This window comes from Pristiophorus japonicus, chromosome 19 (genome assembly GCF_044704955.1).
Source record: "Pristiophorus japonicus isolate sPriJap1 chromosome 19, sPriJap1.hap1, whole genome shotgun sequence".
NCBI classification, from domain to species: domain Eukaryota; kingdom Metazoa; phylum Chordata; class Chondrichthyes; family Pristiophoridae; genus Pristiophorus; species Pristiophorus japonicus.
In genome coordinates this window covers 4540043-4556663 of record NC_091995.1, presented here as the reverse complement: position 1 = coordinate 4556663, position 16621 = coordinate 4540043, and the positions used below count along the sequence as shown (strand labels likewise).

General features: G+C 54.2%; 1 protein-coding gene across 1 annotated transcript in view; it reads left to right on the top strand.

Annotated features, from left to right (window-relative positions):
• The first annotated feature begins 11193 nt into the window (after positions 1-11193).
• LOC139229637 (zinc-binding protein A33-like) overlaps positions 11194-16621 on the top strand; it is an 11776-nt gene continuing 6348 nt past the window's right edge. Inside the window, exons 1-5 of the mRNA XM_070861151.1 lie at positions 11194-11730; positions 11820-11915; positions 12009-12242; positions 13277-13299; positions 13399-13514. Coding sequence (XP_070717252.1) covers positions 11320-11730; positions 11820-11915; positions 12009-12242; positions 13277-13299; positions 13399-13514 — 880 coding nt within the window. The 5' untranslated portion in view covers positions 11194-11319. The remainder of the gene's footprint in view (positions 11731-11819; positions 11916-12008; positions 12243-13276; positions 13300-13398; positions 13515-16621) is intronic.

Below are 16621 nucleotides of genomic sequence, written 5' to 3'. Positions count from 1 at the left end.
CCGCCGGCTGGAGTGGCGGCTGTCCTGCAGGAGCCGCTGCTCGGGAATCCGTACCTCCACGACCGAGGTTTTATGTGGCGATCGGAAGAGAGGGCTGTGGCTGGTGAGGTGACCAGGGTCAGGGACCTGCTCGATGGCGGAGGAGCGGGCTGGATGGTGCCAGGCATGCTGGCACGGCGCCTGAATTCAGCCAACGTGCGCCGCGCGGCCGAAGCCATCGAGTCGCTAAAAACAGCTTTGGGCCCTGACTCTGTTAGGTGCATCGAGGAGGCTCAGGCTCGTGGGGAGATCCCGTCCGAACTGACCCCCGTCCGGACGGAATTCCTCATCGGCGCCAAACCCCAGAACCTCCCTCGGGGGCCGTCGCCTCACAACTTGAGCCGCCTCGGGGAAATCCCCTCCATGCCATTCAGTTCCGCACGGAGGGGTTTCCTGTACGGGCTGCTCCTGCACACTCTCAACTTTGCCATCCTCGCCGGCCGTCCGGACACGCCATGGCGTACCATCTTGCTGTCCGGAGGAGGCGGGGGTCCCCGATGAAGGACACTCTATGCGGGAGTCCTCCCACTATTCATCGGGGACTTGGCTACCAACTACAGAGAGTTGGAGAGAGGGGGAAAGAACAACCTGAGAAAACACCATCCAGTGTGGAAGGAGGGAGATTCGTTTCTACAATCTTTGACAGGTGGGTGTATTTTGGTGCATTCCCCAAAAGACTTTGTTGCATCGGTGGGGGGAGGAAAGAAGACTTTTCGAGGGCCGGAACATTGCGGGGGTTGTGTGTGTGTGGAAGTGTGTGTGGGGGTCTTGCTTACAACTCGCCCCACACACCACTAAAGCACCCCTCCCCCATTGCCTAGCCTGGGATAGCTGGAGCTACCTGGCTGAAGAATCATTAATCACCCTATTGAACATCGTTGGGAGTGTGTGCCTGGGTGGCTCCAGCTACCCCAGGTGAAGACATCTTCTCCCCCACCCGAAGACCACTCTACAAAGACTGTTTTTTTTTGCCATCTGGGAAGTGCACCCCAAGAAACACCCACCCACCGCTGTGAGGGGAGACCTGCCCTCGCAGCCTCCCTCTTTCCCACACCCCCTCACTCTATCTCTCTCTCTCTCTGTCTCTCCCCTCTCTCTCTGAGAGCCCGTCCTCCTAATTTTTTAATAAAAAAACAATTAAAACAACTGAGCAGAGGGAGCAAGGCCAACTAGGGGAGAGGTGTGACCTCTTTCAGAGCTCCCTCTGTTCATACATTCAAACGAGGCCACTTAAGACCATTAAGGCCTGTGACTTTGGGGTGGGTGTGGCCCTTAAAGGGACCCCGTGATGGTGACCCCATCTACGCCGGTGGCAGGGCCAGCTAGGACATATGCGCAGGCGGCATCCACATCCATGCCACCTCCTGCGCCACCTGCTGCCCTGCCACCTTTCAGACTCATCACAAAGAAAAACGGGGTCAAGAGCTACACTCACCCCACAATGAGCATTGAGGAGTGCGTGCGGGCGATGGCTGGGGTAGTCGGCCCCTCGTCCATTGTCGCAGCCTCCAAGATGTCTGGGAAGGCCGTGTTCTTCCTGGGGTCGGAGCGGGCGGTGTCCCTGGCCAGTGAAAAGGGGCTCACGGTGGGCGGGGTGTTCCTGCCGGTGGACCCTCTCGAGGCCACCGCGCAGAGGGTCATTCTATCAAACGTCCCACCCTTTGTTCCCGCTGAGCTCCTCCTCCCTCACCTACACCTACTGGGGGAGGTAAGGTCGGGGATCAACCCCATACCGCTCGGCCTCAGGGAGAACAGCCTGCGCCATGTGTTCTCCTTCCGCCGCCAGCTCTTTGTCCGGCTGGCGCGGGAAAAGACGACAGAGGGCAATTTCAATGTGGTGCACGAGGGGACTGCCTACCGCATCTTTTGGACGTTGGACGGCGTGCGGTGCCATGCCTGCAGGGAGGTGGGGCACGTTCACAAGAACTGCCCCGCCTCCAAAGCCGCCAAACCACCGAGGGCGGCCAAGGCTGGCGCCGCCGCCACCCCTCCCCCTAGTAGCGTCCGCGTGCCGGGAGCTGTGGGTGCGCGGGCATCGTCGGGGGCCTTTTTTTTCACGGCCTCCGGCGGGGGGGAGGAAGAGTGTCCGGTCGGAAAGAAGGCGCGGAAGAAGACGAAACACCTAGAGGCGGGTCCCCTCGGTGCGCCAGACAAGCTGTTTACCGCGCTCGGCCCAACCCCGCCCCGCCGAGCGTGGGGTGCCCTGAGCTCGTGCCCGAGCCCTTGACTAGTATCACAGAGGGGCTCGGGCGTGGGCAAGATAAGAAAAAGGGGGGGGTGGAGCGGGAGGCCTCGGCAGACATGGAGGTCTCCCTGCCTCCGCGCACCCCCAGGAACAAAAGGAGGCGCCACTCCAATGAGGCGGAGGGGGAACAACATCCCTCTGCGGAGGAGTCGGTGCCCGCCGCGTGACCCGCGTCCCCCACCGGCACCCCCAAACCGTGCCGTAGGCGCAAGGAATCTGTCCCGTGGAGGGTGAGGCAGTCGAGGCTGCCCAGCCGCTGCCTCCCGGGGATGGCGTGGAAGATCTGCCTGTCATGGGGGGCGTGGGGCCAGCGGAGGAATGCGTTGCTGCCGGGTCGAGCATCCTGGGGACTGAGGCGGGCGGGGCCGAAAAGGCCGAACCCGAGCCCGCCCAGCCAATATCCACCTTCCCCCGGGACTTGCTCGACCTGGCAGAAATACACAACATTAGCAATTTTAAGGAATCTGTACACGCTGGGCCGGGGGGTGGCGGCGGGGATGAGGAAGAACAACAACCCTCGCCCCCTACTTTGGGGCTGGGGGACTTGGAGGACCTGGTACATTTCTTTGACCAGGTCTCTCCGTGTTCCACGGTTCCTGGGGCGGAGGAGGAACCCCTTCCGCTGTCGCTTCCCGACCCAGCACCAATTCTAAAAGAGCCCAGTGGGGACTCCTCTGCCGACGATCCTGGGTGTGGGATCTGGGCAGAGCCAGGGCCGGATGGAGCGGCCGGGCCGTTTGCCATACCTCGTGCGGTCGACGGGCCGGCTGCTACCGGCGACCTCCCGGAGGAGGACGGGGACTCGGTGGAGGACGCGGGTGAAGATCTCGAATCCATCACCAGTGAGGCGGTGGATCTCCTCGTGCCCGCCGCTGAGTCCCCCCTCATTCCCATAGAGGATCTCCGGGACTTTTTGGTCGAGAGCCAGGGTCGCCGCAACCGAGCCCATCTGGCCCGGGAAAGATGGTCCGAGCTGGGGCTGCTCATCGCTTCCGTCTGCGCCGCCGCTAAAACCATGGCCGCGGGCGGGCCCTTATCAAAGGCGCAAGGCCTTGAGCTGCGCCGGCTCAAAAAGTTCCTCGCTTGGCTGCTGAAGGAGTGGAGGTCAACAAATGACTCCACTCCCCCCCACACAATAGGTTAGGTAGAGGTTGCACTATGCTCTAGTCATGAAGATAACCATAGCCAGCCTCAACATCAACAGCGGCAGAGAGGCACGCCGTAGATTTAACAATTTTTCGCTCCTGCGGGAGGGGAAATATGCGGTGTGCTTCCTGCAAGAAACCCACACCGTTCCGGGAGACGAAGCCACGTGGCTCCTGGAATGGCAAGGAGAGGTCCGCATGAGCCACCTCACCGCCACTTCTAGTGGAGTGGCCATCTTGCTGGGCCCGCATTTTCAGCCGGAGATCTTGGGGGTCGAGGAGCCCATGCCAGGCCGCTTGCTGCACGTAACGGTTCACCTGGGGGATGTGCCGCTCCACCTCGTGAACGTGTACGCCCCTCAGCCCGGCCCGCAGCAAACGCGCTTCTTCGAAGAGGTGTCCGCTCTTCTTGGCTCCGTCGACGTCGGCGACTGCATTGTCCTCTGGGGGGATTTTAACTGCACCCTCGAGGCGAGGGACCGCTCCGGTGCCCCGCAGAGCATGACGGCGATGGGGAAGTTGAGGGACCTGGTCGGGTCCTTCGACTTGGTGGACGTCTGGCAAAATCTCCATCCCGACTCCAGCATCTTTACTTGGGTGAGGCCTGGAGTAGGATGGTCCAGAGTCGACCGCCTTTACGTGTCTCGGGCGTACGTTTCCTGCGTCCCGGCGGCCTCCATGCGGCCAGTGCCGTGTTTGGACCACCACCTGGTGTGGGCGGAGCTCGCTTCGCTCCGCGCGTGGACGGGGTCCGCGTACTGGCATTTCAACAACCTGCTGCTGGAGGACGTGCGGTTCCAGAACTCGTTCCGTCGTTTCTGGGCCGACTGGAGAAGGAAGCAGGGGGGCTTCCCCTCCTTGAGGCTATGGTGGGACGTGGGCAAGGCTCACGTCTGCGTCTTCTGTCAAGAGTACGCGAGGGGGTCGACCAAGAGGCGGGCGGCCAGGGACGGGCGCCTAGAAAAAGAGTTGCTCAACCTGGAGTCCCGTCTCGGTCAAGTCGTCGGGGACCCGGCCCTGCGTACGGTGTACGAAGCGAAGAAGGCCGCGCTGAAGGACCTGCAGCTCGTCGGGTCCCGAGGCGCGTTCGTGAGGTCGCGGATCCGGTTCCTGCGGGATCTGGACCGCGGTTCCCCCTTCTTCTACTCGCTGGAAAAAAGACAGAATGTCCGTAAGCAGCTCTTGATGCTGCTGGCCGACGACGGCTCTCTCGTCTCGGATCCGGAGGGCGTCAACAACAGGGCCCGTGAATATTACGGGGCCCTGTTCACTCCGGAGCCGTCCAGCGAGGAAGCGCGTAGAGTTTTGTGGGAGGACCTGCCGAAGGTCAGCCCGGAGGGCGCCGAAAATCTGGAAGCTCCGCTAAGCCTGGCGGAGCTGACCGGCGCCCTCGACCGGCTCTCGAGGGGAAAATCCCCGGGGCTGGACGGGCTGTCCGTGGAGTTCCACAGGGCGTTCTGGGACGTCCTGGGGGGCGACTACGCGCGGGTCCTGGGGGAAATTCTGGTGACCGGGGAGATGCCCCTCTCTTGGCGCAGGGCAGTCATCGTCCTGCTGCCTAAGAAGGGCGATCTCCGCCTCCTTAAGAACTGGCGCCCGGTCTCCCTCCTCAGCACGGACTACAAAATCTTCGCCAGGGCGATGTCTGCTCGCCTTGGTGCCGTGCTGGACCACATGATCCACCCCGACCAGTCCTACACGGTCCCGGGCCGGACAATCCACGATAACATCCATCTGGTCCGGGACCTCATCCATTGTTCCCAGGAGGCTGGTCTGTCGGTCGCCTTCCTATCCCTCGACCAAGAGAAGGCGTTCGACAGGGTGGATCACGACTATCTGCTCGGAACTCTGCGCGCTTTCGGGTTCGGGACGCATTTCGTCACCCGGATCCGACTTTTGTACGCCGCCGCAGAGTGTCTGATTAAGGTTAACGGGTCCTTGACGGCGCCCCTTCGCTTTGGGAGAGGGGTGCGCCAGGGATGCCCCATGTCCGGCCAGTTATACGCCGTCTGCGTGGAGCCTTTCCTGCGCCTCCTGCGGACGAGGTTGACGGGACTGGCTCTGCAAGGGCCGGGCATGGAGGTCGTCCTCTCTGGCTGCACTTCAGTCCCACTCTCCTGATCTTTGGGCACCCTGTGCAGAGGGGAGCGGGTAGGTCCGAGGGCCTCCTCGTAGGACTGCCCCTGGGCACGGCCTAGGGTGCCATCAGCCGGTCCAGGCAGCGGGCGGTCGAGGGGGTCGTTCAACCTGACTGCCTGCCTCTCTTCCGCTCTTACATCCGGTCCAGGGTGTCCTTGGAGATGGAGCAAGCGGTGTCCACCGGTACGCTCGTGGCCTTCCGCGAGAGGTGGGCACCGGAGGGACTGGAGTGCATCATCACGCCCGGCAACCAAATTTTAATTTGATTTTACATTTTAAAGTTTAATTTGTTTTAATTGCCGGTGCTTTTAGTGTCCCCCTCCCCTTCTATAGGGGGCACTTGGAAAAAATAAAGAAAAAAAATGTGATATTAGTGCCCCCCAAAAAAAAAACATTAAAAAAAAGAAAAACACAAAAAAAAAAAGGAAAAAAAGGGCCTTGTAAATGTCTGGTGTGTCATCCAGGTCGGGGGGCACGGATTAATGTTTATGTTTTTCAGGTAAACTCCAAAAGAGTTTCATGCACAAGGATCCCCAGGTCCCTCTGCACCTCAGCATGTTGTAATTTCTCCCCATTCAAATAATATTCCCTTTTACTGTGTTTTTTTCCCAAGGTGGATGACCTCACTGTTTCCATCTGCCAAACCTTAGCCCATTCGCTTAACCTATCTAAATCTCTTTGCAGCCTCTCTGTGTCCTCTACACAACCCGCTTTCCCACTAATCTTTGTGTCATCTGCAAATGTTGTTATACTACACTCTGTCCCCTCTTCCAGGTCATCGGTGTATATTGCAAACAGTTGTGGTCCCAGCACCGATCGCTGTGGCACACCACTAACCACCGATTTCCAACCCAAAAAGGACCCAATTATCCCGACTCTCTGCTTTCTGTTAGCCAGCCAATTCTCGATCCATGCTAATACGTTTCCTCTGACTCTGCGTACCTTTATCTTCTGCAGTAACCTTTTGTGTGGCACCTTATCGAATGCCTTTTGGAAATCTAAAAACACCACATCCATTGGTACACCTCTATCCACCATGCTCGTTATATCCTCAAAGAATTCCAGTAAATTAGTTAAACATGATTTCCCTTTCATGAATCCTCGTTGCGTCTGCTTGATTGCACTATTCCTATCCAGATGTCCCGCTATTTCTTCCTTAATGATAGCTTCAAGCATTTTCCCCATTACAGATGTTAAACTAACCGGCCTATAGCTACCTGCCTTTTGTCTGCCCCCTTTTTTAAACAGAGGCGTTACATTAGCTGCTTTCCAATCCGCTGATACCTCCCCAGAGTCCAGAGAATTTTGGTAGATTATAACGAATGCATCTGCTATAACTTCCACCATCTCTATTAATACCCTGGGATGCATTTCATCTGGACCAGGGGACTTGTCTACCTTGAGTCCCATTCGCCTGTCCAGCACTAGTGATAATGATTGTCTCAAGGTCCTCCCTTCCCACATTCCCATGACCAGCAATTTTTGGCATGCTTTTTGTGTCTTCCACTGTGAAGACCGAAGCAAAATAATTGCTTAAGGTCTCAGCCATTTCCACATTTCCCATTATTAAATCCCCCTTCTCATCTTCTAAGGGACCAACATTTACTTTAGTCACTCTCTTCCGTTTTATATATCGGTAAAAGCTTTTACTATCTGTTTTTATGCTAACCATCGAATCTACAGAATAGGAACAGTCCATAAGGCCCAACCGGTCCATGCCGGTGTTTATCCGGCTAACGAGACTCCTCCCACTCTAAGTACCTCCTCCCTCCCTGGCCGTGTATCTCTCTACTCCCTTCTCTCGTGTATGCATCAAGCCAACCTTTAAATACAACAATGCTCTCTACCTCAATCATTCCGTGTGGCAGTGAGTTTCACATTCTCACCTCTCTCTATGCAAAGAATTTCTCACAGTATTTTTTTCTCAATTTGTTCCTGGGATATGGCGTTGCTGGCAAGGCCAGAATTTATTGCCCATCCATAATGGTCTTGGAGACGATGGTGCTGAGCCGTGGTCTGCACCGGTGCAGTCTGCGAGGTGAATGTACTGATAGTGCTGTTAGGGAGGGTGTTCCAGGATTTTGACCCAGCGACTATGAAGGAACGGTGATATATTTCCAAGTGTGACTTGGGGGGAACTTGGAGGCGATGGTGTTCCCAATGCACCTGCTGCCATTTTCCTTATAAGTGGTAGAGGTCGTGTGTTTGGGAAGTAACTGGAAAATTGTTGCAGTGCATCTTGTAGATGGTACACACTGCAGCCATGGTGCGCCGGTGGTGGAGAGAGTGGATGTTTAAGGTGGTGGATGGGGTGCTGATGAAGTGGGCTGCTTTGTCCTGGATGGTATCAAGCCTTTTGAGTACTGTTGGAGCTCCACTCATCCAGGCAATTGGAGAGTATTCCTGACTTGTGTCTTGTAGATGGTGGAAAGGCTTAAGGGAGTCTGAAGGTGAGACACTCAACGTAGAAAACCCAGCCTCTGACCTGCTATTGTTGCCACAGTATTTAATTGGCCGGTCCAGTTAGGTTTCTGGTCAATGGTGACCTCCAGGATGTTGATTTTGTGGGATTCGTTGAGAATGCCGTTGAATGGTGAGGGGCAGTGGTTAGATGCATTCTTGTTGCAGATAGTCGTTGCCTGATACTTGTGTGGTGCGAATGTTACTTGCCACTTATCAGCCCAAGCCTGAATGCCGTGCAGGTCTTGCTGCATGCGGACATAGACTGCTTCAGTATCGGTTGAGTTGCAAATGGCACTGAACACTGTGTAATCATCAGCGAACATCCTCACTTCTGACCTTATGATGGCGGGAAATACATTGATGAAGCACCTGAAGATGGTTGGGCCGAGGACACTGCCCTGTCCAGCACCTACAGGGATGTCCTGGCGACGAGATGATTGGCCTCCAACAACATCAACCATTTTGCTGAGTGCTCGGTATGACTCCAAACCAATGGAGAGTTTTCCCCCTGATTCCTATCATTTTAATTTTACTAGGGCTCCTTGATACCACACTTGGTCAATTGCTGTCTTGACTTCAAAGGCAGTCACTCTCACCTCACTTCTGGAATTCAGCTCTTGTATCCATGTTTGAATCAAGTCTATAATGAGGTCTGGAGCCGAGTGGTCCTGGCGTAACCCAAACTCAGCATCGGTGAGCAGTTTATTGGTGAGTATGTGCCGCTTGATAGCAATTTCAATGGCACCTTCCGTTAGTTTGCTGATTATTGAGAGTAGACTGATGGGGCAGTAATTGTCAAATTGTGTTTGTCTTGCTTTTAGTGGACAAGACATACCTGGGCAGTTTTCCACATTGTCAGTTAGATGCCGGTGTTGTAGCTGTACAGGAACAGCTTGGTTTGAGGCGCAGCTAGTTCTGGGGCACAATTCTTCAGCACGCCAGCTGGTATATTGTCAGGGCCCAAACACTTTGTTGTATACAGTGTACTCTGCCATTTCTTGAAATGATGGGGAGTGAATTGGATTGGCTGACGACTGGCTTCCGTTATGGTGGGGATCGCAGGAAGAGGCCGAGATGTATCATCCACTCAGCACTCCTGACTGAGGATGGTTCCAAATGCTTCAGCCTTGTCCTTTGCACGTGCATGCTGGCCACCGCCATCATCGAGGATGGGGAAATTCATGGAGCCTCCTCCTCCCGTCAGTTATTTAATGATCCACCACCATTCATGACTGGATGTGGCAGGACTGCAGAGCTTTGATCTGGTCCGTTGGTTGTGGGATCACTTAGCTCAGTCTACAGCATGCTTCTTCCATTGTTTAGCGTGCATGTAGTCCGGTGTTGCTGCTTCCTCTGGTTGGCATTGCATTTTTTGGTACCCCTGGTGCTGCTCCTGGCATGCTCTTCTACACTCCTCATTGATCCCCTGACTTGATGTTAATGGCAGAGTGAGGGATATGCCGGACCATGAGGTTATAGATTGTGGCGGAATACAATTCTACTGCTCTAATGGCCCACAGCAATACATAAATACCCAGTTTTGAGCTGATAGATCTGTTCTGAATATATCCCATTTAGAATGGTGGTAATGCCACACAACATGATGGAGGGTGTCCTCAATGTGAAGATGGGGGTTCATCTCCAAATTAATGTGCGATAGTCATTACTGACACTAACTTTTTATTCGAGATTTATTTAATTAACTGAATTTAAATTCTCTGTACTCCTCTAATTCTGGCCTCTTGTACATACTTGGTTTTAATCACTCCACCTTAAGCTGCCGAGGGCCTAAGCTCTGTAATTCCCTCCCTAAACCTCCCGTCTTTCTACCTCTCTCTTCTTATTTAAGACGCAGATTCAGGGTGATCAGCAAAAGAACCAGAGGCGACATAAGGAAACATGTTGTTCTTGCACAGTGAGTTTCTGTGATCTGAAACCTTCCTCTGAAACACCTTGGAACATTTCTCTGTGGTAAAGGCACTATATCAATACAAGTTGTTGGAGAGTGATCTCAGACTGGGAACCTGGGGGACTCCACCAACAGAAACCATCATCATCATAGGCAGTCCCTCAATAAAAAGTCTGACTTGCTTCCACGCCTAAAAGGGATGAGTTCACAGGTGTTTCAATGAAGGACCTAATATTACAGGTCCTGAACTACATGTTGACGGGAGGAAGATGCTTGTGAATGGATTTTTTTTAATGTGTTGCCCACCAGCCACCACAAGGGCTTGACAGAGCTAGGTCTTTGTCCAGTAGCAAGGGTTAACCAAGATGACTGGAGACCAACTCTGCTGCAGGGACCTAGTGCACACACATATCGCAGTGTGGGCTGGACCGTGCTGCCTCTGGGCCCTCGTCTCTTCTGGGCCCCGAATTCACGCCTCTCCTGTGTCACTCCACAATCTCTCGCCACTCCTACGCCCTGACCACGCTGCTCCTGCTGTACCTGCCTGCACTGCCATTAGAAACCTGGATTTGGGTGATGTCAAAGCCAGTCGCCCTCCTACAGCAGCACGTGCTGCTCCCTGCAGCGGCATGCTGCCGCAAGTTACTCACTCCACTGGCCCCAGCCGACTGCTGGTCTTGCAGCTGTCACTTTGATTCTTGAGACGATGACACCTCTGAGCCAGCGGGTGGCGCTGCAGGCTGTACAGGGACGATGATACCTCCCAGCCGGCTGGTGGCGCTGTAGGCTGCCAGGGTACGATGATACCTCCCAGCCAGCCGGTGGCGCTGCAGGATGTCAGGGGATGATGACTCCTCCCATCCAGCGGGTGGGGCTGCCGGCCGTATGGGACGATCACTCCTCCAAGCCAGCGGGTGGTGGTGCAGGGTGTTAGGGCCAAGATGACTTCTCCCAGCAAGCGGATGACGCTGCAAGATGTACGGGGACGATGACTCCTCACAGCCAGCAGGTGGCGCTGCAGGATGTACGAGAACGATGACTCCTCCCAGCCAGCCGGTGGCGCTGCAGGATGTATTAGAACGATGATACCTTCCAGCCAGCCGGTGGCGCTGCAGGATGTACGAGAACGATGATACCTCCAAGGCTGCAGCAGGCGCTGCACAACCCGCGCCGCCTCACTTGGGGCGTTGCCATGGCGAAGACTGCGAGGTCTCGCGAGAGCTGGCAGCTTCCGCCGGAGCGGCAGGGTTCGAGTCTGCGGCTGCGCGGCGCGTCGGGGCAGGACACCAGCAGTTGTTGGGGAGTGATCCCAGACTGGGAACCCGGGGCCACAGAAACACCACACCAGCAGTTTAAGCAGCCCACGCTGAAACTGAACAATGGCTTCGAGACACGAGGCAGAGAGATTCACAGAGGATTTAAATTGTCCCATTTGTCTGGATTTCTTCACCAATCCGGTAACACTGGAGTGTGGGCACAACTTCTGCCGCTCCTGTATCACACAGTTTGGGGAAAAGAAGGAGACAAACTCCTGCCCGGAATGTCGAGAGGAGCTTCCGGACAAAATCCTCAAGGTTAATTGGGCCTTAGCGAGCCTGGCCGAGAAAGCGCGAAAATTAAACCTAACTCCGAAAGAGAAGGAAAGTAAACATCACTGTGAGGAACATCAGGAAGAACTGAAGCTGTTTTGTGAAACTGACAAGAAACTGATCTGTGTGATTTGTAGAGATGCGCGGGAACACAGAGAGCACCACTTCATGCCCATTAAAGAAGCTGTTGAAATCTACAAGGTAAAAGGGAACAGATTGGATCACCTGATTATTTTATCACATTTTCATGGTCTAACATTTATTCTGTGATTTTTCTCCCCCAATCCCAGGATAAGCTGAAATCTTCCTTAGATTCTCTCACAGAGAAGAAATCGACGGCTCTAGAAACGGAATTAAAACAGAAACAGCAGATTTCCGGAGTTAAGGTAAGGTTTCCCTGAGCTGATTTTCTGGGATTTCAATTAGTTTTGTTCCCTTTATCGCTGAAAATTAATTATGCTTCACATTTCATTTGATAGGAACAATCGAGCAGTCTGCAGACCCGCATCACATCCGAGTTCGCTAAAATGCACCAGATTCTCACTGAGAAAGAGCAGCGTATAATCCTAGATCTCAGGGAACAACAAGGGAAGATTCTAGAACCAATGGAGAAAAACCTTCTAGAAATTCAAGAGGATTTAAATTCTATTCAGGAGGAGCTCTCAAAGTTGCAGAAACAGATGGAGCAAAAAGACGGGCTGATATTTCTGAAGGTGAGGATTATATTACGGATCAGTTCAGTGGAACTTCATATGATGGGTGATAACTGAAATAAATGCAGCATTTGCTGAAAAATTCGAAACTGATTTAAACCGATTGTTTTGTCTATTCCGGGGCGGTTCTGTTGTTGTCACCTAACTAACTGGCTCCCACTGTGTCTGCACATTCCCGGGAATATCTGCGACCTCCCGGAATGAGTTGTGTGGGTGTATGTGGTACGGTGGGTGTGACAGTCACTGTGTCTGTGAGTGGCACTGATACGAACATACAAACAATGACGGGCAGGTCTAGGCCATCGAGCCTGTCCCACACGTTGCGATACCTTGTGTATCACAACATATATGCTCCATCCCACCCGAAACCATGTGATCTCCTGGGAGAGGCAAACAAACAGATGATAAACCCAGGCCAATTCAGGGGAAAAAATCTGGGAAATTTCTCTCTGACCCATCTAGGCAATCGAAACTAGTCCAGATCATCACTCTGGCCATTAAATTCCTGAAGTACCTACCTTCTGTTACAGTTAATCTCCGCCACAGCCAGAATCAGAAATATTCAGCTACTTACAATCCTAGAATCCTACACCACAAAAGGCCCATTGTGCCTGTGCTGTCTCTTTGAAAGAGATCCCAATAGTCCCACTCCCCCTGTTCTCTCCCCATAGCCCTGCAATTTTTTCCCTATCAAGTGAATTTCCAATTCGCTTTTGACAATTACTGTTAAATCTGCTTCCTGCACCCTGTCAGTCAGTGCATTCCAGATCATCACAAGTCATTGGTAAAAAAATCCCTACTCACTTCTCCAAGATTTGTGAATGTGATCCCCAGGGCTCTCTGTTCCTGTACCGCATTTAAAATTGTACCATTTAGTTTACAATGCCTCTCCTCATTCTTCCTTCCAAAATGCCTCACTTCACACTTCTCTGTTAAATTGTATCCGCCCTGTGTCTGCTCATTTCACCAGCCTGTCTGTGTCCTCCTGAAGTCTTTTACTGTCCTCCTCACTGTTTGTGTTTTATTTATTTCAGGAGGAAGCTTGTCGGAAGAGGAGGTAGGACATGCTCTTTACAGAATCTCTGCACAGTTTGTTAAAATAACTCAGAAAAGTGTTTATGGTCAATTTATAACATCAACTGTGTAATATTTACAGGATCAGTGAGGACTATCCCGTGCTGTCAGTAGCAGATGGCGCCCTGTCTGTCGGAAAGTTCAACGGCCCTTTACAGTACACAGCGTGGAGAGAAATGTTAGGCGCCATTAACCCCGGTAAATCTCCTATATTCCTTTTCATGATTTATAAATCCAGATGAAAAGGGCCTAAACCGGCTCCCAGACCCTGGATTAAATGATCACTGATGTCCGTGTCTAGTCTGGAAGTCAGGAGTCTTTGCACTGGATAAGGGAGGGCTTGGGGTGATCTTACTGAAGTATTCAAGATCCTAAACCGCAGAGAGAAGATAAACATCCATAGGTTTAACACAGTCACAGAGTCTACAACAAAGTAGTGATAGTCTCAAACTCAGAGATTGGCAGGAAAATATATCCGGGGGGAGGAGGTAGGATGGTGGGGGTTGTGGGGCGGAGGGGCAAAGCCGAGGAGCAGCCAGCAGCGGGCAGGACAATTCATGCACCTCCCGGCCACAGAGAAACTGTTACACAGAGAATAAATAGAAAGAACGTGTTTTTATATCCGACCTTTCACGACCTCAGGACGTCCCAAAGCTCTTTACAGACAATGAAGAGTTTTTAAAGTGTAGTCACTGTTGTAATGTGGGAAACGCCACAACCAGTTTATGCACAGCAAGCTCCCACAAGCAGCAACGTGATAATGACCAGATAACCTGTTTTCATGATGTTGGTTGATGGATAAATATTGTCCAGGACACCGGATGGAACTAACTCCTTGCATCATTCCCTGTGGGGGTTCCAGCGGTCCCTTTAAGGACCACAGGTTGGGCCATTCTACAGACTGTTCCACTGGGTGGGACTTGCACAGCTCACACACCGTCCAATGGAAGACCAAGATTGCATTGGGGTCCCATGTACATTATGGGATCCGGTTTACATAAACTAATGAGGCTTCCCCCATGTTTAGTGCGGGAGCGCTGGATTCCTATTTCGTGGCTGTTGCATAATTTCCCGCGGGCCTTGGTGGGAACCAGGTGGGAAGCACTGCGGGTGGTTTTTGTCTCGTTACTGCTCCGTTTACGGTGTAAATCCGGGCGATTGTGAGATGTAAATCACTCCCAAATACTTTATGTGGAGTGTATGGGAAGTAAGGGATGTGTAATTGGCTGAGGGTATCAGCAGCTTCAAGAGAGAGTTTGATAAGAAACTGCCAAAAGCTCTCAGCCTAAATAGGATTGAGCTGCCTGGGCTTGGAGAGTGGAATTGTGAGGGCTGGGGAGAGGGGTGGTCTAATTTGGACACCTTGCCCTATATAACAGCAGAAAATAACACTTTAAAAGTAATACATTGTGGAAAATGCTTTGAGGCATTAGTCAGGAGCATCAGAAATGTAAGTTTCTCCTTCAGATGTAATTGCAGTGTGTTTATTTCCAACGCTTCCCTTATATATTCTAGAGTACTGCGTACAGTTTTGGTTTCCTTATTTAAGGAAGGATATACTTGCATTGAAGGCAGTTCAGAGAAGGTTCACTAGGTTGATTCCGGAGATGAGGCGGTTGACTTAAGAAGATAGGTTGAGCCTTTACTCATTGGAGTTCAGAAGAATGAGAGGTGATCTTACCAAAACTTATAAGATAATGAGGGGGCTCGACAAAGTGCATGTTTCCACTCATAGGGGCAACTAAAACTAAGGGACATAGTCTCAGAATCAGGGGATGTGCATTTAAAACTGAGATGAGGAGGAATTTCTTCTCTGAGGGTTGTAAATCTGTGGAATTCTCTGTCCCAGAGAGCTGTGAAGGCTGGCTCATTGAATATATTTAAGGCGGATATGGACAGATTTTTGAATGATAAGGGAATCAAGGGTTATGGGGAGCGGTCAGGGAAGGGGAGCTGAGTCCATGATCAGATCAGCCAGGACCTTATTGAATGGCGGAGCAAGCTCGTTGGGCTACCTGTGAAATATTTGAATCACCACAGTACTTTCCTTGAGGCCTTTGGAAGCAGCTTTGGAACAGCTGCTAAATCCTGGTTTAGAAGAGTGCATTCTCACCTCTCTGCCCCCCCTCCCCCACTCAACCCCGCACACTCCATCCCCTCTCTCCCACTCCACACGCTCTCTCTCCCCCGACTCTCTCGCCTCACTCCCCGCTCTGTCTTGCACTCAACCTGCTCTCTCTCTCCCACTGTCCCATCTCTCTGCGTTTCCCCCTCCCCCCGCTTCCTGCGTTCCCCCCTCCCTCCTCCCCCCACTCTCTCCGTCTCCCCCCTCCCCCCGCTCTCTCCGTCTCCCCCTCCCCCCGCCTTCGTCTCCCCCTCCCCCCGCCCTCTCCCCCTCCCCCTCCCCTCTCCGTCTCCCCCTCCCCCTCCCCTCTCCGTCTCCCCCTCCCCCCGCCCTCTCCGTCTCCCCCTCCCCCCGCCCTCTCCGTCTCCCCCTCCCCCCGCCCTCTCCGTCTCCCCCTCCCCCCGCCCTCTCCGTCTCCCCCTCCCCCCGCCCTCTCCGTCTCCCCCTCCCCCCGCCCTCTCCGTCTCCCCCTCCCCCCGCCCTCTCCGTCTCCCCCTCCCCCCGCCCTCTCCGTCTCCCCCTCCCCCCGCCCTCTCCGTCTCCCCCTCCCCCCGCCCTCTGCCTCTCCCTCTCCCCCCGCTCTCTGCCTCTCCCTCTCCCCCCGCCCTCTCCCTCTCCCCCCGCCCTCTCCCTCTCCCTCTCCCCCCGCCCTCTCCCTCTCCCTCTCCCCCCGCCCCACATTATCTCCCGCTCTCTCTGCACTCACCCAGCCCTTTCTGCTCGCTCCCCCTCCACCGATCGCTATCCCCTCAATCCTCTGTCCCCCTCCGACCCCCTCCAGCTCTCTCTCCCCCTCGCCACACCGCTCTCTCGCCCCCCTCCCCCAACCCCAACGCTCCCCCTGCCCGCTCTCCCTCCGCCCGCTCTCCCTCCCTCGCCCCCGTCCGCTCCCCCTCTCTTCCCCCCCCTCCGTCCGTTCCCCCTCTCTCCCCCCCCCCCTCCGTCCGTTCCCCCCCCCCCCATCCGCTCCCCCTGTCTCCCCCCCCCCCCCGCTCTCCCTCCCTCCCCCTCACCACCGTCCGCCCTACCTCCCTCTCCCCACCTCCTCTCCAGCTCCCCTTCCTTCTCTCTCTCCCCCCCCTCCCTTCCCTCTCCCCCCTCCCTTCCCTCTCCCCCCCTCCCTTCCCTCTCCCCCCCTCCCTTCCCTCTCCCCCCCTCCCTTCCCTCTCCCCCCCCTCCC